Here is a 22,806-nt window from a genome sequence, read left to right as displayed (position 1 = left end):
GAATCATAAATTTGATCAATATACTAAAGTAATGCACATTGAAAATGAAACACGACTCATTTATTTATTTGGTATCAATTTTATTCAGTCATGATCCATGTAAAAATTCATACTTCGTTATCATCTCGATAATTATCTTCATTCATTCACAAGACACATACATAAACGAATACTTATGAACTATTAATTAAACTTCCAACTGTTAAACATCTTTGCTCAAGACGTATCGCCGTTGAGTCGGCCATGTTCTATTTATATATCTAAGACTCCCGATAGGGCTCGTCGTTAATTGAATTCAATATAAAAATGATGAATATAAGAAAAATGGTACTGTAGAAATTTTTTACATTACTTGACCAAGCGTAACAGCTACAGAAGCCTCTTCTTCTCTTTTATATATGTGTGAAGACATTCGTATTTACCCTTACAAATTGATGTGGTGTAAAAAAAAAAAAAATATATTATATATTAAACAAAGAGATTCAGCGTTGCAATAACCAGAAATTTTTCTATTACATCTATCGTCATATCAAATAGTTATTTGTACCACAATTCCTCAGAGTTAAGTACAACAAAATATAAACTTTTTATTTTAACGATACCCATGCTACTAGAATTGGAATCTTGATTTGAGTTTAAGGATCATTCATCGTGCCAACCGGCTTGCGAACGTTCCAGATCTTCCTTGTCACACCGGAACCAAGACTTGCCATGACCGTTTAACTCGATTAACTCAATCCTGGATCTTCCTTGGAAGTCGTAACGAGGTTTACCCGAGTAGCGAGGCCTTTCCAACTATCTCCTACGTCGTGCAATCTCGATTTTCTGTTCACTTGCCGATGGGAGATAACACAGTATTCGAAACTAACGAGGATCGACGACGACAAAAGATGCAATCAAGTAAGAACATTGATGATTTTCCTCAACAGTGATAGTTTTTATTTTTTGTTTTATGTAGAATCGTTAATAGACTAAATCTAATATGTTAATTCAGAGCATATGGAACTCTGAGAATCATTCAAAATCTATCTACATTGAATAATTAAAGTCATAATGATAAAGAATTAAATATTTCAAATTTAACGGAAAGATTAAGAATTTTGAAAGTGTTGCGAAAAAACTGTTTTTCTGGCTTGTTTTGCTTCTAAAATCTTTACACGCAATATTATATGATGCATTGAACGTGGGAAAAATAATTAGCGATTCTTCACATGGATTCTCATTGTTCTGCTTGAAACTTTATACGAATTTTGGAAAAAATCATTGAAAACTAAAAATATTTTAATGTGGAAAAAAATAAATAAAACTTATCCAACCTCGTGAAACGTTTTTTCATCATTTTTTGCCACAAAAATGTTAAACTGTAAGAATTATAAATATATGCATTTTTCCTAACCTGAGCCAAGAAAAATTTTAATACCTTCTTGCAATATGAGACTTTTAGGATGAATATTAGAAGAATATTTCTAAGAGTCAAATAAACTCTGAAGGATTTATAACTATTACATTTGAATAAAATTAAAAATTTTAATGTGCTAATGTTGAAAAAAATTCTTATACGTTAACGCAATAATATTTTTCAACATAATCTTGGTCTATAATTACTATAAATTTAACCGTCTTTGAAATCCAAATTTTGTGAAAATGTCATTATTCTCGAATTTGATTCAGGTTCTTTTTTACTTCGGATCACGAGTGTCGGAGCGAAATTGATTCAACGGGCGTCTCGAAGGTATAGCAGTAGAAAAAGAGTAAAGGAGCAGAAGAAATCTTGTTAAGACTATACATCGCTCTTGACGAAGGTAATCATTCTGAGCTTGAACCCAGCTTCAACTTTTAATAAGATCCACCATCGAAGGGATGAATTTATGAAGCATTCTGTAGCAAGTAGAAAAATCGAAACTCCTGAAATAAGCGGCTAAAATCACGTTAAAGAAATCTTCTAATTCTGACATTTTTTAATAAAATCCAGACCATATCATAGGATCGTTTTTTTTTTACAGAGTGTGTCAAAGATTCACTTTTTGTACCTTCATTGCGTGTATATTTGTGAAGAATTTTGATCCTGATAGGATTTGATCTCTGAAAAAGTAAATCAACAGGTTCATGGTATAGAATCGAGTCCATCCAGCAGTTTTTAATTTTTTTCATAATAATGTAAGTACTAGTAACTTACGCGACAATATTTCTGAAAGACGTGAAAAAAATTTATGATCTAGTATCAAAATGCAACGTGTTACATACACGAGACAATACATTACACATTAGTTCAAGCATTTTACATGGCAATGTAAGCGTTCCCAATATCTCGTTACTATCGCAAGTGTCACATGTGACATAAATTTTCACAAAATATTGCTGCAAATATAAGCGTGACGGTGACTCGATGGTTTGACGTGATACGATTCTAGAAATGCATGTGAAACAGTTTAAAATATATTATTGCATGATTGTTGTATTGCAATTTAAGTATACATTTGGAATATATATAGTATAAAAATTACATCCTGACGTCTCAAAGTATGTTACAACGGAAAATAAATATATATTTCAAAACAGCAGTAAAATATTTCCGTGATATAAAAATCACATATCGGATTGTACATTGCCATGCACACCACGGGTCATTAGCACAATTTAGTTTCAGGGTAAAGAATCTTTCGCAATAGATATCTAACGAAAATCGTGATTTGCCACTATTTTCGCTTATCACATCCGAATGCGAAAAATCGCTCTGTAACTGCGGTCGGACAGGCGCAAGGGCGGGGGCGTCGTAGAGGGGGATACATAAAAGTGGCGAACCGATAAATTCGCGATAGTAGCTCGCTGGCTGCCGTCCGGAGAACACGGTCCAACGAGGATCTCTGGCAGCTGAGAAAAACGTGCTTGAAGAAGGATAGCATACTTCGCAGATACTTACGCATATTATCCAAAGGTACGTGTAAGCGCTCAAATACGTGCATGCACACGTGCAATTAATTATATGCACAAATGCATCGCTTACGTTGACTCGCAGATTTTATCGCGTAAAATCCTTATTTTTTTTAAATTAAAAAAAAAAATTCTCTCCACTACTTCATTGCATTTCTTGTACAATTTATTTTACACAGATTGCAAGGAAGAAAAAAAACAACCAGATTTTAGAATTAAACTCAACGCACTTCGATAAGATACACAGATATGACGGGTATTTTGTTCTGCTTTTCCTTATGCTTCTTTTAGTTTTTTTTTTCTTCTTCTTTTACGTGTGAAGCAGGTCAGGCCGTGAATTCGACTATTGACTCATCCTGAACTTGTGTAGAGATCTATTTAATTGGATCAGTTTTACTTTTAAATTAGCATTTCTCATCGCCTCTCAGGATTTTTATATGTTGAGTAATTGACATTGAAAGTACAATGCCTCGCTTGTTGTGCGTATAGATAAATAGTTAATGAGCGGGTTTCAGTTGACCATGAGTCAGCTTTTCAACTTTCCGTTTACAAAATCCTTTTGAACTAAAACAACAACAACAATAATAATAATAATATTAAGGATAAGGATAATGATAATAGTCATATCGAAAACCTGACATTAGATTCGTTATCAACGACTTAAAAACTTTGGGGTTCCAATTTTCATTCATGTCCGTTTATCCATTCGCCAGATATAATTGTTTTTATTTCATTTTTTCGGAATTTCGTCATCGAAATAATTAAAAAAAGCACTCATCCGATCAAAGCCAAAAAACGATCAGTTCTCAGTTTGAAAAGGCCGCGTCGATTGAGATAAAAATCTCACATGGTCACATATATAACATTTCATTTTCGAGACGATTAAAATGACTTCTTTTTTTCTCTGGAGGCAGAGCAATAGGAAGTTAAAAATAGACGTGTACTCAACAATTCGTGTAAAAGTCTATAATGCATGTACGGTATGCGGAATTAGGCAACGCGTGTTGTGTCACTTCGAGACTAATCGTGTTGCAATTGTGAAAAAAGGGAAAAACTTGCGGTATTTATAATGTTTATTGCAAACTATGCCGTGATTCTGACAAGATACGTATCGTAGAGAGTTGATCGTACATGCAATGTACAGCTGTGTTGTAACGAAAGTGAGAAATTTTTATAGATACTACGTATCAAACGTGTTTGAAGATTGTGTGAATCTTACTCAATTGTAAAAAGTAGGTAAAAATTTTTTTGGTAGTATGAGAAAAAAAATCTGGATTTTTAAGTTATTTTTAATTCATGAAATTTTGCAATTTCAAAAAATATGTTGCATACTTTAATCGTCGAGACTCTTGAAATCAAATGCTATTATACTTATAAGTATATTGGGAACCTGTCATAAAAGAAACGTGATTCAGGATTGAGGTTCTCGGTAGCACGCGTAATCCATTTCGGTAATTGATTTCGTGAATTGCGGGAAAACAGTCGATAACGAAATCATGAATCTCAACATCAGCGCGTCAACGAATCGCGGTCATCATTCCAAAGAGGATAAACAAGTTTCGAGCCGAAGCATATTTACGTGTATTTTGCTGAAAAAGTGTGTAAAAAATCCACTTTACATTTACCAGATGAATGTCAAAACGATTAGAAAGTGAAAAATTAAAATCAAGGCACAATTATTTTCACCGTAATTTGCTAAGAAATTGAGATTTAGTGATCGAACATTGTTGCTAAAATAGGCAAATGTTTTTTGAATTTTTTAATCTCGAGAAAAAATTTCAAGTCAATTTTGGAAAGTTAATCAAAAAAATGTTCCACCGTAATCGTGTCGAAATGTCAGTTTATCCGCATGCAGAGTCTACGCGATGTATTATTATAATTATGATGCTTTCCTGAGGTCTCGTAATCATTTACGTACGTCATTCCTCTGCCTGGATTCCCCGGTTTCGATGAACCGGTGCAAATGTATTCGAGCTCCTGGTTATCGAGTCAATGTGGTTTTACCAGAGCTCGCGGCTGTCTAGGTTTACCTAAAAATCTCCTGGTATCAAAAGTCAGGGTCGAACAACTTTTATTTCTCTTCTTTCTTCTTTCAAAAAATTAGAAAAACCGAAAATCAGAATGACCAGGATTCCGAACATGAAAATATCGAAATTCCAAAACAAAGGAGGATCAAAGGGGTGAAATTTCACCAAGTCAGAAATTCACAGAAATGTAAATTGGAACATTGATTAGTTGGAGTTATGTCCTTTCGGCATTTTTTCCTTTCGAAATTTTTCCTTTTCGGAACTTTGCACTTTCAGATCTTTGATCATCGGTTTTCAGACCATTCGAAACTTTGATGTTTCTTCACAGTTTGATTTCCTTACTTTAAGTTTCGCCACCAGATAATTTCTAAGTTGATGCATTTGGAACTTTTCAAATTCGGTTTTGCAGCCCTGTCCAAGTTTTTTATACTAAAATTTGGATGATGTGAGAGGTAAAAACATATCGTAGTTTTTAAAACCGTAGAGTCTGAAGTGTAGAAATTATTTCATACGTTTTGAGACTTGTTAAACTCCTACTTCAAAATATAAGTGAAAAAATTTAATTCCCATTGTATAGAACCTGGGAAGACCTTTAATTTTGAATCAAATTCAACGAATTTTATTCAGAAAAAGAAGTTTTTACTGAATCAAATCATTTTCATTTATAGGTACCGAAACCTGTAATGGATGCAATTTTATTAGTAAAAATGGTTCCGGTGTAGATATCGAGTTGCCTTTATAATAACGAGTTACAATAAGGTCAAGTACGAGTATTTTTTATTGCAACACAGCCCGGACTCAGACCTCCGAAACCAAACCTCAGGTTTAGAACGTTGGCTGAAGGCGAGAAGTGCATCTCGCAATGGTTTAATAGAGCAGGCAATTTACCGTCATTGAGACTCGAGAGGCAAGCGTTACGACACTGTCACACGACCAGTGACTTGGAGGCTTAGCTAATTCGTCGTTTGATAATGTATCGCTCTAATTAGACGCGAACGATAGGTGATTTGAATCATTGAACACCTTTTCATTTTTATTCTTATTAATGTTTTTTGCATTGTAGCGGAAGTGATCGGAAAACAAATAGATAACAGCACAATGTAGAAAAATAAAATAGTTCCTTTTGTGAGAGAAATGTGAAGTTCTGATTATTTGAAAATTCGATTTTATTAACGTAAATTTTACAATATTAGAATCGAGTTTTTTAATGAGGAATCTATTCTTTACAAAAGTTGGGTCAGGATTTTTTTTTTTAATAAATGTATTACCTGAAAATAAATTTTACATCAGTCGAGTTTTAAATGCTTAAAATTTGTTTGAATTGAAATGCAAAGAATTGAAGTTGAAATATTTATTTTTCAAGTCTTTAAGGAAAACTTTTTGTTTCTCTTACAGAAAAATCAGCACAATGGATCCGAACGGGTTTAAAGATTTTGCCGGTGAAATGGCAAATTTTATTACCAACTACCTGGAGAACATCAGAGAAAGGTAAGTTGACGAGACTGAAAAACGAAATGATCGGAACAAAGAGAAAAAAATGAGCATAACTTGCGACTTGTAAGACAAGTAATTTCGAGATCAAATATCGACAGACTGAAGCCAATAGAGAAAAAGGGTGGAAAAAGTAGAGCAAATCATTTCTATCTTTGAGTGGCGCATGTGTCCTGATGTAATCCGAAATCAGACTAGTTTTATACAATGTCACTTGTTACGTGTCAGTTACGGCAGAAATACTGCCGCAATATAACGTAAGCATAATAGCTTGTACATACGGTACGGTCTTGAGGAGTGGAGAAAGGAGATTTCCGATTAACTCAACCTTGGCAACATGCTATCGGTACTTGGGCTGCTTTCGCGAGGTATTACCCACCGTCGTTTTGCACGCTCCAATTACCACTGGAAGTTACTTCATTGTTAATCATCTCAAAATCGCTTTTATCAATCCCAATTGTTAAGAGTTATGAAATTTAAGCATGAGAGCTGAATAGCATGAAACAGAACTCTGTGGCAAAAGACTGTTTTGAGGAAATTTGATGACAGGAAAGTAGAAACGTTGTTGAATCAATTACGAACGTACGTCGTATCAAAGTTTCAAACTATATTGTCAAATCGAAGCATCGAAGAAGCTTCTAACTTTCAATAATTTCACACAATGCTCCAATATTGAGCTAACGATATCGCCTTGTAATTGCAGAACTTGGTTTCAGTCTTGATGATGAAAATCGTCTAGTACTAGGTTCGCACCCAAGTGCTATAGTAATGATTCATTGAAAAGTTTACTTCATTCGCATTTTAATTCCAGAACTTGGTTCTAGTCTTCATGATAATAATCGTCTAATACTACGTTGGGAGCCAAATGCTATAGCAATGATTCATAGAAACGTTTACCCTCGTGGATAGTATCATTTTATGATATTTAAAATTGCAGGGATTAGCTCTGTATTTTAATAACCCTGATTATATCCAGTTGAATTTACAAGAATAACAACACTTAAATAATAACAACGTTGTTCATCCGGATGATAACGATTCTCTTCTAGGCGAGTCTTGCCGATTGTTGAGCCTGGGTACATGAAGCCACTCCTGCCCATCGAAGCTCCCCAATCACCAGAAAATTGGGAAGACGTGATGACCGATATCGAGAGAGTCATCATGCCCGGAGTACGTTTGCTACTTTAAAAACAACGAAGGCTTTTCCTTACCCTTAATCATTTTTAAGCAGAGTTTACTCATCTCTCTTATTTTCTTTCGAACAGATAACGCACTGGCAAAGTCCGAAATTCCACGCGTACTTTCCAACGGCTCAATCGTACCCAGCGATAGTTGCCGACATGTTGAGCGGTGCCATTGCTTGCATCGGCTTCACATGGGTATTTAGAAAACCAGTATTTTTTACCTTTTCTGTCCAAAGGCAATTGGACAGTTCGTAATTCCAGATTTAAATTCCTCCACAGATTGCGAGCCCAGCATGCACCGAATTGGAAGTGATCATGCTCGACTGGTTGGGTAAGATGCTGGACCTTCCATCAGCGTTCTTGTCCTCCAGCGGCGGAAAAGGTGGTGGCGTTATTCAGGTGAGTACTCTTTGGTCTGTAATCACCTTGTCTTAAATTTTTCTGAGCATCATCACGAATTTCATGCTCACTGACAGGGAACTGCTAGTGAAGCCACGCTGGTGGCTCTCCTCGGGGCAAAAGCGAAAATGATTAACCGAGTGAAGGAAGAGCATCCAGACTGGACTGCGAACGAAATCGTGGGAAAACTGGTCGCCTACGCATCCTGTAAGTCAGACAACCAGATAAAATAAGAGATAATACAAGCACTTGTGGTTACGAACTGAAAAATCTTTGCCAAAAATATAGTCCATAATTTGAAGATCGTGCTATTTCAACGTCCAATTTTATTTTACACGGACAAGTATTTGATTGAATCTTTTCACACTAAATATGAGAGGAGTACATTTAAGAGTAAAATTTCTCTCGATGTCCGTCAGTCTCATGGCTCCTGGTGGTAACGACTTTATCTTCGGCCGTCAGTGGCATAATTTAGCATTGAATCAGTGCGCCGGAGTGGGCTCATTGTTCTGGCCTTTGACGATGCTAAGTAAGCGCCGTCCTTCCTCTGAAACGGGGGAATCGAGGGGGTTGAGAGTTACGGGGGTGGGTAGTTTTCGCGAGCACTCCATCACCAGCACTTTGTCACCATGGTAACGCGTAATAACCACTCAATTCCACCCAGCACACTTGCGACCGACCCTCGACGAGGACAATTGACATTGGTGTACAGGTTCTTCACACAAGCGTCCTAAATGTGTATGTAGTATGTAAAGTCCCTGATCTGTAAGGACGTGAAATATGCTTGAATGAAGAAGCTTTCAGCAAACGATGACGTTTAGCGAGAATGTTTGTTTCCCCATTGTCGTAAGAATCCCTTGAGAATCCTCTTAACTTCAGAAAAATTATTGAAACTGATGATTGATTTTTCATTCCGGTATGCGCAGGTCAGGCTCACAGCTCTGTTGAACGCGCTGGTATACTAGGAGGAGTACAATTCAGACTTCTCGATGTTGACCAGAAGTACAAACTGAGGGGTGATACTTTGGCTGATGCCATTCGCGAGGACAGGGAAAAAGGACTGATTCCATTTTACGTAAGTGTTTCGACTACTTAGTAATTAGGGTCGTTTTTTTCGACAGAGTTTTCAAGTGGTATATACCTCCCCGAAGAGGGCTTAAAGAAGTATGACTACCAATACTCGTATGATATCAACCTCATTGTCAATATCTAACATTTGAATACGTGCAGGTTGTAGCTACCCTGGGAACCACCTGTTCCTGCGCCTTTGATAACCTTGAGGAAATAGGAATAGTTTCGAACCGTGAGCAGGTTTGGCTGCACGTTGATGCCGCTTATGCAGGTGAGCATCCAGTTTTTTCCGGTCTTTACCTGAAGCGTCTGAAACAGGTGTTTTTGATCTGAACGTATTTCAGGGTCTGCTTTCATCTGCCCCGAGTTCCGGTACTTGATGAAAGGCGTCGAGAGGGCAGACTCATTCAACTTCAATCCTCACAAGTGGATGCTGATAAACTTCGACTGCTCAGCTATGTGGCTCAAGGACCCGAGCCACGTCGTTAACGCTTTCAACGTAGACCCGCTTTACCTGAAGCACGATGCTCACGGCTCACTCCCAGATTACCGAGTAAGCTAGCATTGGATGCAGTAAAATTCCTGAGTCCGTATATCGATTGTTAATTTCCTTTTCATTCTCATTAGCACTGGCAAATTCCCCTGGGGCGCAGATTCCGTGCTCTCAAGTTATGGTTTGTTCTGCGATTATACGGCGTGCAGAACCTGCAGAAGTACATTCGTTCCCACGTTGCTCAAGCCCACGAGTTCGAGGCTCTGGTTTTGGAGGATCCTCGTTTCGAAGTTGTCGCAGAAGTCATAGTTGGTCTCGTTTGCTTCAGACTCAAGGTAAGCTGATCAGTTACAAACCGAGAAAGATAAGCTGTACGTTTATTAATCTCAAGCTAGATCTGCCGCGCTGTTTCGACAATCTCATTAAACTATCAATACCGTGAAATATATTTTATGGAATCTCGGAGCAGGAGCCAAGAACGTTCGTGAAAGTCAGGTTCGGACGGCCTTGTCCTAGTTGTCTCTAGACTCTTACGATTATTCGACGCTCGTACATTGACAGTCTCCTGCGGATTATACAGCAATGTTTACATCATACATAGCTTCATATCTCTTACAATTAGGGTTAGATTGTAGCCTTGACTTCTGCTATCTTCTATTTCGGAAAGTGTGAAAAAAAAAAAATTAAAAATTTCGTGACACACACTAATATGATGGCAAGTAATTTTAATCGGAAATTTACTTCATGATTTCAACGTCTCTTTGAGCAAGCACTGTTACTATTCTATATCTCCATTGTCCAATCGGCAGGCTTCAAATGACGTTAACGAGGTTTTACTGAAGCGGATCAACGGTGCTGGTAACATCCACCTGGTACCATCGAAGATAAACGACGTTTACTTCCTAAGATTTGCGGTCTGTTCCCGATACAGCGAAAGCTCCGATATCCAGAGTTCGTGGAAGGAAATAAAGTTACGCGCTGAAGAAGTCCTCGCTGAGCAACCGAATTCCAAGTGATGGCGGGCTCAAATCGTGCGCAGTTGCAGGGCGCTCATCCCACCTACGAGCTGCAATCAATCCTAATTTATTTTTTTTAAATAAAATATCAAATCGTTTGAAATTTTACCAAGATGCATTTGAACGCTGACCTTAACAGTCAGTGATTGTTAATTACGGTCAGGATTGCCAATCAATCTGGGGGTATTATTCCTTGGCGTTCAGCTGCACTACTATTCCTAATTCCTCATGATATTAGGGTACGTACTTATCGATCTGCGATATTGTTTCCAGTGTACAGCACGCTTGTACCGATTATTTTTATCAATTGCAGCAGTTTGATGAGTAACTCGTATGTGTGTAATGATTTGCAAGTGTTTGTGAAATCGTTCAACTCCCTGATCCCCCTATACGTGTATATCGAAATGTATTAGAAGCAGTTGCATAGTTTATTACTAGAATACCACGTCCACTTCTATACATAATTGTTAATAGGTGTATGATAAATGTTTTTAGAATGATAAGCCCTAATGAAAATTTCCCATGAAATCCATCTGGCTTGTTTCAATTTTCAATGCTAAATTCTTAGGAATTTGGAACGGATTACGATGGATTCTGTGGATTTACTATAGAAATTTTCAATAGGTAGTGATGTGTGCGTGTCGCGTGGCTCGGGTATAATTCAACTGTATATGTATCACAGGTTTATTACTTTGAAGTTGGAGAAATGTTAGTGTTATTGACACGCGGTAATTGGAACGAAAGTGACCGTGTAAAATCGAACTTTGGGACTCTGGCAGTCACTTGATCTTACCGTCGTGGTTTGCGAGGTAATATTCGACAGTCCTAAAGCTCGAGGATTATATGCAGTTAAAAATTACCTGTATTATTGATGTTGAGTGTTATACTATGTAAACACATAGATCGGATTATCTAGTGCACAGGTCATTTACATTGACGATGTGAGAACCAGCCTAGAATTTCAATGTTCGGTCTATGTTGTCGCTGTATTCTTATGGTATGATACAAGAATATTAAATGACCGTTATAGTATTGGTAGATCATGGCAAGTTAGGTGTAGTCTTCTGATATGATGGTTATGACTGATCACATTGAGCTGAAAGACTTCACTTCATTTTTAAACACTCGATGTACTGTTGAAAACTATTGCAAAGCTATCCAAAACTTGAATAATTCTGGTTATGGGGCAATAATTTTTTTTCCTGTCAGGAGAATGGGGTCTTCAAGTCACTTTGACCAGTCATCACGGAATCTGAAGAACGCAGCTCTAGCTAGTTGACTCGTCGATCGGGACTGTAGTCTGGACAATAAATAGAGAGCTTTAGAGATCTCTGAATGAAGATATTATGGAGATTCCGAGTTTGGAGTAGCCTGATCACTTTGTGAAAAATACGGGTCCAATAATATAATTTTTGCAAAAGACGGGACAATGGGACCAAGGCAATTAAAACACGGGAGGTATGACCGTCACTTACCAGCTGATGTATTTCACGCTACTATTTAGTTTAAATACGTAGTTGCGAACTAGTTGTACGTATTAAGTCGCTTGGAAAATGCAGATTATTTGCATAATGATCATACATATGATTAAACTGTTAAATTGTACTAGAGTTTACAAAATTGAACTAAGGATCAGAGCTTTGCTTTGTCATTCATCGTTGACACGGTGTACGCATACAGTTTTCTCTCTGTATGCACATCGACATCGTTTTATCCATAATGTTAAATGTTTATGACACCTTGTTCCGTTACATGACGTGTACAGCGTTTTTCCAACCGCGATTCAATAGAATTATTTAATGATAATATAATATCAATTGTTATTGTATTAATCTGTGATTCAAATTCAAGCCTGATCACCCTCCTTTCTTTTCTCGATGAACACAAGTCTAATAAAAATTTTGATGAACGGTGAAAATGGTTAGGATTTACTGTCGAACAAGGTAACGGTAAGAAATGAAAATAATCCATCAATTTCTTATTTTTTTGCGGTATCGTTTAATTTCAATTCACACTATTTATGACGCGGACAAAAATGACATATTCTTTTTACATACGGTGAGGACTTATCGTATTTTTTTTTGAGAGTCCTCACTCTGACTTTCTAGCGATTCGGAACAATACAATGACTCGTACTATCGGTACCACTTTTTTCCTCCCTGTTGCGCCGTTTATTACTTGACATTAAGTGTGTCAGAAGTCATGGACAGGACTGTTTGCAAGATGTGTCTTTCACTATTCCTGGTGGGCCACCATACCTGTAACAAGACAAAGAGTTGTAAAATCGTTTGACACTCATCTCTCGATACCCTAATCCCGAATACTACTTATCGCCTATATCGTGATCGTACTTCTTTGTCAGCTGAATGATACGCTCTGCTTCTCTGATCCCACTAAGTCGAGCACCGTGTACTGTACTGTAGTGTCCAGGTATAGTTGCCTCCCCGGCGAAGAGCAGGATGGGTGGAACCGGTTCGCAAGGACCTGTACAGTATTCAGTCAGCGTAAATTGGCAAAAGTGATTAGACCTGGTCGATGACTTTACATCGTTTTCTTTCACGGCCGTTGCGCACCTGGCAGTGGATTGGCCAAGTCACATTGGTAACCCACGGTGCTTTCGACCGCCATGTAACTGTATGAACCAGCAAAGTACTGATCCATACACCACTTGCTGCGGAGCAAATTTGCCGGATATGGCAAGGTGGGGTCGCCTGTGAATTGGCGCAAAATTCGAGTGATGGACTCGACGACCTCTTCATCAGAACAGAGCTCCATCTCAGAAGCTTCCTTTCCGCAAACCCAGGCACACAGCACGTGCTGTGAACTGGCGAGTTCCTCAATGTTACAGACACCTGTATATGTGGATGAAGAAATTTCATTAAAAACTCCAGACTGCAGAAAAAAGTAAGGACCTACCTTTTACCCAGTCACAACGATCGGAAAGCTCGTCTGCAGACCAGGCTAACCTGATTCCACCTTCACGCCAGACCCAGAAAGGGCGGGCATACTCAAGAAATATTTTGTTGACGTATCCGTAACCCAGTTTAGAAATGGCTTCAACTTTCTCGGCGGGTAGTGCAGGGCAGAACAGTTTGTCATGCTGGTTTTTCAAGACGCCGAGAGAAACAGTCACGATTACGTAATCTGCCGGAAACTCGTCGCCGTCGCAACACTTAACGACTGCTCTTGGTGAAGAGTCGCCAACAGCACCCCATCGGACGCAGCTGACGGGCTTGCAGTACCTCAACGCGCAGCTGGGCAGATCCCTGAGGAGCGGGGCTAAGACACCGACGTAGCCAAGAGGTACCCTTATGTTTCCACCGGGAATTTCGATGTAGCTACCAAACTGGTCTGCCGAAACGAGGGAGAGGTCATCACCGCATCGACAACGAATACAGTTGGTCATGCCGTACATTACTCGCGCGGCATCGTACCTGAAGAATAATGACAAGGAAAAATACGAAGGAGATGGTATGGAACCGAGTAAGACATTTTAGTTTAATCACCGTTGTTCTTCCGGGAAATTGTGGAGTTCTTGTTGAATTCTGACGGCCATGAAGTTCAAGAGATTTCCATGAGTGCGCCCGCAACCCAGGGAGAAAAGGGTCGCCGCCTGTTGCTCGATGTGTCGGAAGGTGTGATATGCCGTGATACTGACTGGCAGGTCTATCGCGCGACCGTCACTCGTGCAGAAAAGTCCTCTACTTGGGTCTGGCCTGGAGAGCGGCGGTTTCAACAACCCTTCTTGTGCCGCCAAAGTGAATACTGGATTTGCAACGCATCCACCTTCGATCCAGGTCGCCCCCATTTCTGCCACGACATCACCAAGCCAACAGGAATGAATTCGGCCACCTGGTCTAGAGTCAACATATTACTCCGGTCCCAAGAGCAATGACTCAGAAAATTGGCAATCGGTTATCACTTGACTCACCGATCCGTGGCTTCAAGTATCGTAAAATTTTGCATTCCGCACTGGGCTAGCCGATGTGCTGCGGAAAGGCCGGCCATACCTGCACCGATTATCACTACCGTTGGCTCCGGTTTGCTTGGATCCAACATGCACGGATCCAGCTGGCAGGATTCGAACTTGGACACTTTGACACATGGTGGTACGTCCTTGTTCGACCTCCCCTTTTGTTTGTCTAGTGAAAATAGTCTGCAAATTATAAATGACATCGTTTGGTTAGGTACATGATAATTTGTGATTGATCAAACAATTGGAAATGGTTTCTAGATTATACGTGCAGATCTACGATAAAGAAGAGGGTACGCGCTAGGCATCGGTAAATAAGTACTATTAACCATCTTGTGGTCACACTGAGTTTTGCCAATGATATGTGAGCAGAGCGGAGTGCGAGTATTCTTGGTTGGATTTGTGTTTCGATTATGACTTGCCTTGCGAGAATCCTTCGAAATCTACAGCGTGGGATCCTTGCCTTTGTCAGGAGCATCTCATTGGATGAGGTTCGACTGAACTGGTGAATTTTTCATTTGTACAATTTTTTGGTTTAAACCGATCACGGTGTGTAAAACGTAGGGTTCTTGTTGTAGAAACGTTGCCAAGAGAACATGTCAAACTGGTGAAACAACCTCAATTTCCCTGACATCTTCTGTTCATTGAACATCAACGCCTACTTTTGAGACTTGAACTCAATAGAAATTGCTGCACATCTGAACTCTGACATTCATGTCACGTAGAAAAAGAATTCGCCCTGCAATAATAAAAATATCAGCCAGTTTCAGAATGCTTAGAGTTAGAAAACAATTATTCGTTGAAGCAAAAATTGAGTCATTCTGCGATGTAAACTTACATAACGGATAGATATTTATACAACTTAATTGGAGAATCACGAACGGAGCCACGTGAGAAGGTCTGAAGGATTGTTTTTTGTCACGGCATTCTACTCATATTCGTGTTACTACAAGATGGCGAAGAGCGCAATCTGTCATGAGTTTCAAGTTTGTTGTGTTGCATTAGGATCATCCTATTTCGTGCCAACCCAATATATACAGATTTGCAGATAAGCCATTACGAATTAAAAAACCTAACTAAAGGCGATTGGAGACACGTATATTCGGAAACGATTCCAGACAAAAAATATTTCCACATAGAACGGTTAGCATACTTAGCGCCTGATCGTGTGCAACTTGACTTACGGGCTAGTAATGCGTGTTTGCATCAGCCATGGTATTTCCGAGTAAACCTGCAGTGTATTAGGTTGCCTGCCACTAGGGAGAACAAGGTCGTCGCGAGTTGAAACTGCCCGGATTGCATTGCAGAGTTGTGTGCAGTTTGCTCACAAGGCCCTTGAACGCGCTACCTACCGAGTTACCTACCAATAACTTATTGGATAACTCGGTAGGTCTGTATTACCGGCATCGAGCCTCTCAGTGTTGACATGGATGTCTGTTCGAATTTGTGCATAGAAGTATACATGAATTTGTGGGATCCAATTGAATGTAGCTTAGACATGAATATAGCTCGCCTTTGTGACGTTTTCGGTATTTTTACTCAGGGTTGGATTAAGGAAGCACAATACCTAACGCTGCTTCGCAAAAAACAAGCAGAATTCCTTAAAGTTGGTTCAATAAGTAAAATTCAAAAGGTGGTAACAAAAAATGAAACCGACCAAAGATGAGAAAAGTTTTATTTTAATATTTTTCTTATGGAATTAATTTTGTGTACACGTATCAAATGATATTGCGCGGGGAAACGCATTTTTTATTATGATATTGAGTAATTATACTTTGTTTTTCTGTTTTGCGCCTCAACCATGCCAAAATCATGTTTTCCATTATCAAAATTCAAATTACAAACGATTTCGCTCTCTGTGCTCAACTAGGATAGACCATTGAGATTTTCCTGTGATATGTTGACACGCAAGAGATTGTTTACCATTTTTAATATTGAGAAAAATCTCTTTCCACTGCAATTTGTGACCATCAAATTCAGGTAAATTCTCATTGCGAAACCGACAGTGGAAAACTCTCAATGATGTTTGACTCAATGAGGACACAGTACATCCGATACATTAACTCTCATTATCTTCCTGTGTGCAATTGTAGAATTCAAAGGTTGGAATACCTCATTTTTCAAAATTAAAGTTGTTAAAGAGTTTGGGATAGGTAGTGTTTATATAACACAATATCACTATTATTGTGTTATTTATTTTATAACATCTTATACATCACGATACATTTTCGGTGTCACATCTCATCTGACTAGCTCGCCCGTTCTTTTTCTTTATTTTATATACTTTCCTCTTTCTTCTACTCACTCACTCCAGATCGTTTTTCTGTACCTTACCTATTATCGATTTACCTCTCTATAGATAAAAGGTTGATATTGCATTTCTCAAAAAAAGTGCTGAACGTTTCGAGTTAATGTGGGCCCGATTCTACTCCACTTTCACTACTTGCATACCATGGTATGTGGCGAGTAGCCCGTGAGATTAGTGACTGGCCACCATAAGACCAAAAATTAATAAAGTACGATAGAATGTTGCAACGAGTAGTTAGGTTAGGTTCACTGGCTTTCATGGTTAATGTTTGAAATTGTAACTCAATCCGTTGATTGCAGCGTATTCGGACTGCGACCAATCGATTCCTCTCGCAAAATTACGTAGATATAGTGCATCTTAGAGGTATTTCCAGCATTGTTCAAAATCGTGAAATTTTTACCAAAATACCAACTAGGTTATCTCTATTTTTTTACGGAAAAATCGTTAGTCTCAAAATCTATTTATATGTTTTTTTAGATTGATTCAACCCCCAGGATGCAAATACGATTCCAAAAAGAGCGTTGGACCTACAGCAGGGAAGATTTTACCAAAAATCCGAAAGGTTAGCCTAACTTGTTTTTCGATTTGTATGAAAGAGAGATATAAAACAGCGAACGACCACCGATAGAAGAGAAAAAAAACACGGAAAGAATCAAATTGTCATTTATCTTTACAGGTTACGTAACACAGAGAAAAAACAATATCATCCATCACATATCATGTCCTGTTGTGGCGTGTTGGACCTGCACACAGGCCAAAAGCTATACTATAATATATATTAAAACCATGATAATGATTATTTACTTGAGACTATGTACATATACTGCACACCAATTTATACGTGTAATAATGAGATTTATTGTTAATAAAAGATCAAATTTTTTCAGTGCTTTTTGTCTTTACTTTAATTCTATTTAACAATTAGTTAAATTAATGAACATTGTCGATCGGAAACTTGTACTATAATTGAAATCGCTCAATCGATTTCTCTCGCAAAATTACGTCGGAATAGTGCCTGAAGGAATTTATTGCAGCATTTTTCAGAATTGTTAAAATTCTCGCAAAAAATCCAAAGGGGTTAGCTTTACTTTTTTGGTCATTTTTGGAGCCGAGTATTATTTGTCTCGGAATCGATTTGTATGACCCTTTCTAGATTAATTGGACGCCCAGGAACTCAGAAAACACAACAAAAAAAGCGTAGGACCAACAGCAGAGAAATGACCATGAAAATCATGATTTTTTCGGGTGTTACTCTTCAGCTATCGCTTGCAGCGTATTGGGACTGCGTGCAATCAATTTATCGCTCAAAATTACGTCAAGTATAGTGCATCAAAGAATTGCTTCTAGCATGTTTCAAGGTCGGCAAAATTTTTGCCGAAAATTCAAAGGGGTAGGAATTCAATTTTAGAAGTAGGAGGTTGAGCTATTGCCTCACTTAATTCCTTACCTGTAATGCTGTGACAATACAACCTAATTTGAATAGTGCGCGCTCTAAATCATATTTGACTTACGTAACGCAATGCGTACAATTGACTATCTACGTCACAGCCACCTAGAATCAGGTGTGAGGCGGAAGAGAAGAACGCGAATAATTCACTCAACGACAAGACGCCATACCTACCGAACACCTCATCCTTCGTTGCAGTCACATAATCGTATTTAACCCCTTTTATTAAAACTACCGAACTCAAAGTATTATTTTACCGTAACCAAATATTCCCAAGTAAAAAACGTGTCGTTGAGAAACACAACAAAATCACGCAGTTGATAATATTATGAAATATAAACGGAGGCATCGCAGAATCACCACGTGGACGACATCTCGCAACGTGGCTGACAAGATCTGGAATCATCGATAACGAAATCAACATCTATCTGAACCATCATCGTGCCAATAACATCAGGCTAACCAATCTACTGAGCTGCTGCTTGATTCCCAACAGAAAGATGAGTTCATTCTAATTTATTTCAACCTCTGCAACGTCAAATAACGACATAAAATATAATCTGTCCCTCACCACGGTTTTTCCCGAATACCGAACTTGAATATTGATTAAGTGGCATAGTAAATCTTTGTAATCTCCCGGCGTATTTTAATGTGTGTACGAATGTGTGATGAATGAATGTTTAATTGTAGAATTCCTTTTTAACTGTACCGCATCTCACTGACTAAACTAAGAAGTAACAATTTCATTGGGATTATCAAGCTTAACTCTATATTCGCTAGAGATATGGTTGCGGGTATTTTATTTTTTGGTTTTTGTAACCACTCTTCTTGCTTATTATTTTTATATGAATTTGAATAGAAAATAAGAATCCTACGTCCATAGAACTAATCGTTGATAACATGTCTGTAAAGCCTTAATAAAAATATGAATGTAGAATTTATGACTTATGACTTACCTTTCCCGACTGCATGTCATCAGAAATTTCGAAAAATTGTGTCTAAGTACCACAGTGAAGATAGCGTAATCGACGAGGGCCGCTTCGGGTCATTTTCAAGCCGCCTAATTAGAGGCAACCAACTTTGCATGATGTATGGGCGCCTAGTTATAGACAACTAATCTTACATACCGTTTGAGAGCCTAATTATAGGCAACCAATCTTACGTACCGTAATAGTGCCTAATTATGGGCAACCAATCTTACGTACAGTACGAGTGCCTAATGATAGGCAACCAATCTTACGTACTGTAAGAGCGCCTAATTATAGGCAACCAATCTTACGTAACGTCAGAGTGCCTAATTATAGGCAACCAATCTTACGTCACGTAAGAGTGCCTAATTGAAGGCAACCATACCGTGTGACGAAGACCTCCTCGGCTCAGATGTTCTCCTGATACCAGGAGTAATTTTTCGCTGAAATTTCTCCGATTTGCCTAATTCTAAGTGGATGTAGCACGTAAGCAAGCGACTACATGCCTTCTCAAGCAAGCAGGCATGCATCAAAGCACACAGTATCAACGTCGCATGCAGTCAATCAATCAGTCCTTGTTTTTGGAAGAGCTCCTCGGCTCAGATGTTCTCCTGATACCAGGAGTAATTTTTCGCTGAAATTTCTCCGATTTGCCTAATTCTAAGTGGATGTAGCACGTAAGCAAGCGACTACATGCCTTCTCGAGCAAGCAGGCATGCATCAAAGCACACAGTATCAACGTCGCATGCAGTCAATCAATCAGTCCCTGTTTTTGGAAGAGCTCCTCGGCTGAGATGTTCTCCTAATACCAGGAGTAATTTTTCGCTGAAATTTCTCCGATTTGCTTAATTCTAAGCGGCTGTAGCATGTAAGCAAGCGATCGCATGCCTTCTCGAGCAAGCAGGCATGCATTAAAGCACACAGTATCAACGTCGCAAGCAGTCAATCAATCAGTCCCTGTTTTTGGAAGAGCTCCTCGGCTGAGATGTTCTCCTGATACCAGGAGTAATTTTTCGCTAAAATTTCTCCGATTTGCCTAATTCTAAGTGGATGTAGCACGTAAGCAAGCGACTACATGCCTTCTCAAGCAAGCAGGCATGCATCAAAGCACACAGTATCAACGTCGCATGCAGTCAATCAATCAGTCCTTGTTTTTGGAAGAGCTCCTCGGCTCAGATGTTCTCCTGATACCAGGAGTAATTTTTCGCTGAAATTTCTCCGATTTGCCTAATTCTAAGTGGATGTAGCACGTAAGCAAGCGACTACATGCCTTCTCAAGCAAGCAGGCATGCATCAAAGCACACAGTATCAACGTCGCATGCAGTCAATCAATCAGTCCTTGTTTTTGGAAGAGCTCCTCGGCTGAGATGTTCTCCTGATACCAGGAGTAATTTTTCGCTGAAATTTCTCCGATTTGCCTAATTCTAAGTGGATGTAGCACGTAAGCAAGCGACTACATGCCTTCTCAAGCAAGCAGGCATGCATCAAAGCACACAGTATCAACGTCGCATGCAGTCAATCAATCAGTCCTTGTTTTTGGAAGAGCTCCTCGGCTCAGATGTTCTCCTGATACCAGGAGTAATTTTTCGCTGAAATTTCTCCGATTTGCCTAATTCTAAGTGGATGTAGCACGTAAGCAAGCGACTACATGCCTTCTCAAGCAAGCAGGCATGCATCAAAGCACACAGTACCAACGTCGCATGCAGTCAATCAATCAGTCCCTGTTTTTGGAAGAGCTCCTCGGCTCAGATGTTCTCCTGATACCAGGAGTAATTTTTCGCTGAAATTTCTCCGATTTGCCTAATTCTAAGTGGATGTAGCACGTAAGCAAGCGACTACATGCCTTCTCAAGCAAGCAGGCATGCATCAAAGCACACAGTATCAACGTCGCATGCAGTCAATCAATCAGTCCTTGTTTTTGGAAGAGCTCCTCGGCTGAGATGTTCTCCTGATACCAAGAGTAATTTTTCGCTGAAATTTCTCCGATTTGCCTAATTCTAAGTGGATGTAGCACGTAAGCAAGCGACTACATGCCTTCTCAAGCAAGCAGGCATGCATCAAAGCACACAGTATCAACGTCGCATGCAGTCAATCAATCAGTCCTTGTTTTTGGAAGAGCTCCTCGGCTCAGATGTTCTCCTGATACCAGGAGTAATTTTTCGCTGAAATTTCTCCGATTTGCCTAATTCTAAGTGGATGTAGCACGTAAGCAAGCGACTACATGCCTTCTCAAGCAAGCAGGCATGCATCAAAGCACACAGTATCAACGTCGCATGCAGTCAATCAATCAGTCCTTGTTTTTGGAAGAGCTCCTCGGCTCAGATGTTCTCCTGATACCAGGAGTAATTCTTCGCTGTAATTTCTCCGATTTGCCTAATTCTAAGTGGATGTAGCACGTGAGCAAGCGATTACATGCCTTCTCAAGCAAGCAGGCATGCATCAAAGCACACAGTATCAACGTCGCATGCAGTCAATCAATCAGTCCTTGTTTTTGGAAGAGCTCCTCGGCTCAGATGTTCTCCTGATACCAGGAGTAATTTTTCGCTGAAATTCCTCCGATTTGCCTAATTCTAAGTGGATGTAGCACGTAAGCAAGCGACTACATGCCTTCTCAAGCAAGCAGGCATGCATCAAAGCACACAGTATCAACGTCGCATGCAGTCAATCAATCAGTCCCTGTTTTTGGAAGAGCTCCTCGGCTCAGATGTTCTCCTGATACCAGGAGTAATTTTTCGCTGAAATTTCTCCGATTTGCCTAATTCTAAGTGGATGTAGCACGTAAGCAAGCGACTACATGCCTTCTCAAGCAAGCAGGCATGCATCAAAGCACACAGTATCAACGTCGCATGCAGTCAATCAATCAGTCCTTGTTTTTGGAAGAGCTCCTCGGCTCAGATGTTCTCCTGATACCAGGAGTAATTCTTCGCTGTAATTTCTCCGATTTGCCTAATTCTAAGTGGATGTAGCACGTGAGCAAGCGATTACATGCCTTCTCAAGCAAGCAGGCATGCATCAAAGCACACAGTATCAACGTCGCATGCAGTCAATCAATCAGTCCTTGTTTTTGGAAGAGCTCCTCGGCTCAGATGTTCTCCTGATACCAGGAGTAATTTTTCGCTGAAATTCCTCCGATTTGCCTAATTCTAAGTGGATGTAGCACGTAAGCAAGCGACTACATGCCTTCTCAAGCAAGCAGGCATGCATCAAAGCACACAGTATCAACGTCGCATGCAGTCAATCAATCAGTCCCTGTTTTTGGAAGAGCTCCTCGGCTCAGATGTTCTCCTGATACCAGGAGTAATTTTTCGCTGAAATTTCTCCGATTTGCCTAATTCTAAGTGGATGTAGCACGTAAGCAAGCGACTACATGCCTTCTCAAGCAAGCAGGCATGCATCAAAGCACACAGTATCAACGTCGCATGCAGTCAATCAATCAGTCCCTGTTTTTGGAAGAGCTCCTCGGCTCAGATGTTCTCCTGATACCAGGAGTAATTTTTC

The 22,806-nt window shown here is 39.3% G+C and overlaps 2 protein-coding genes across 6 annotated transcripts; one reads left to right on the top strand and one right to left on the bottom strand.

Moving 5' to 3' along the window:
• Positions 1 to 2,818: 2,818 nt before the first annotated feature.
• On the top strand, positions 2,819 to 17,949 carry LOC124405622 (aromatic-L-amino-acid decarboxylase-like). 5 transcript variants are annotated; one of them, XR_006929127.1, is made up of 13 exons: positions 2,819 to 2,935; positions 4,580 to 4,582; positions 6,354 to 6,446; positions 7,499 to 7,619; positions 7,715 to 7,828; positions 7,913 to 8,032; positions 8,110 to 8,239; positions 8,959 to 9,107; positions 9,263 to 9,374; positions 9,448 to 9,656; positions 9,731 to 9,931; positions 10,406 to 11,086; positions 17,938 to 17,949. XR_006929127.1 is itself a non-coding variant. In XM_046880656.1 (12 exons), exons 3-12 carry the CDS (start codon positions 6,367 to 6,369, stop codon positions 10,610 to 10,612), a joined length of 1,443 nt encoding a protein of 480 aa, XP_046736612.1. In that variant the 5' UTR covers positions 2,819 to 2,935; positions 4,580 to 4,582; positions 6,354 to 6,366; the 3' UTR covers positions 10,613 to 11,127. The 5 variants fall into 5 exon arrangements, 4 of the variants coding, with proteins under 4 accessions (XP_046736612.1, XP_046736614.1, XP_046736613.1 ...); XM_046880656.1 differs by lacking the exon at positions 17,938 to 17,949 and having other exon boundaries at positions 10,406 to 11,127; XM_046880657.1 differs by lacking the exons at positions 4,580 to 4,582; positions 17,938 to 17,949 and adding an exon at positions 5,592 to 5,593 and having other exon boundaries at positions 2,824 to 2,935; positions 10,406 to 11,127.
• LOC124405621 (peroxisomal N(1)-acetyl-spermine/spermidine oxidase) lies at positions 12,801 to 14,835 on the bottom strand. The gene is made up of 6 exons (XM_046880654.1): positions 14,544 to 14,835; positions 14,119 to 14,469; positions 13,529 to 14,046; positions 13,186 to 13,464; positions 12,964 to 13,096; positions 12,801 to 12,870 (listed from the first exon to the last, which is right to left on the bottom strand). Exons 1-6 carry the CDS (start codon positions 14,786 to 14,788, stop codon positions 12,813 to 12,815), a joined length of 1,584 nt encoding a protein of 527 aa, XP_046736610.1. The 5' UTR covers positions 14,789 to 14,835; the 3' UTR covers positions 12,801 to 12,812.
• Positions 17,950 to 22,806: the final 4,857 nt, after the last annotated feature.

Source organism: Diprion similis, chromosome 4 (genome assembly GCF_021155765.1).
Source record: "Diprion similis isolate iyDipSimi1 chromosome 4, iyDipSimi1.1, whole genome shotgun sequence".
NCBI classification, from domain to species: domain Eukaryota; kingdom Metazoa; phylum Arthropoda; class Insecta; order Hymenoptera; family Diprionidae; genus Diprion; species Diprion similis.
Note: the sequence above shows the minus strand (reverse complement) of the source record. Positions and strands in the feature narration are given on the sequence as shown.

What these genes read in the sequence shown, in the direction of transcription:
- LOC124405622 (XM_046880656.1), top strand. Translation starts at nt 6,367, where the DNA reads ATGGATCCGAACGGGTTTAAAGATTTTGCCGGTGAAATGGCAAATTTT. An exon ending in AGAGAGTCATCATGCCCGGA is followed by an intron (nt 7,620 to 7,714) that starts GTACGTTTGCTA and finishes TCTTTCGAACAG; the next exon opens with ATAACGCACTGGCAAAGTCC. An exon ending in CTTGCATCGGCTTCACATGG is followed by an intron (nt 7,829 to 7,912) that starts GTATTTAGAAAA and finishes ATTCCTCCACAG; the next exon opens with ATTGCGAGCCCAGCATGCAC.
- LOC124405621 (XM_046880654.1), bottom strand. Translation starts at nt 14,788, where the DNA reads ATGTCATTTATAATTTGCAGACTATTTTCACTAGACAAACAAAAGGGG. An exon ending in ATACTTGAAGCCACGGATCG is followed by an intron (nt 14,470 to 14,543) that starts GTGAGTCAAGTG and finishes TGTTGACTCTAG; the next exon opens with ACCAGGTGGCCGAATTCATT. An exon ending in TCGTTGTGACTGGGTAAAAG is followed by an intron (nt 13,465 to 13,528) that starts GTAGGTCCTTAC and finishes CCACATATACAG; the next exon opens with GTGTCTGTAACATTGAGGAA.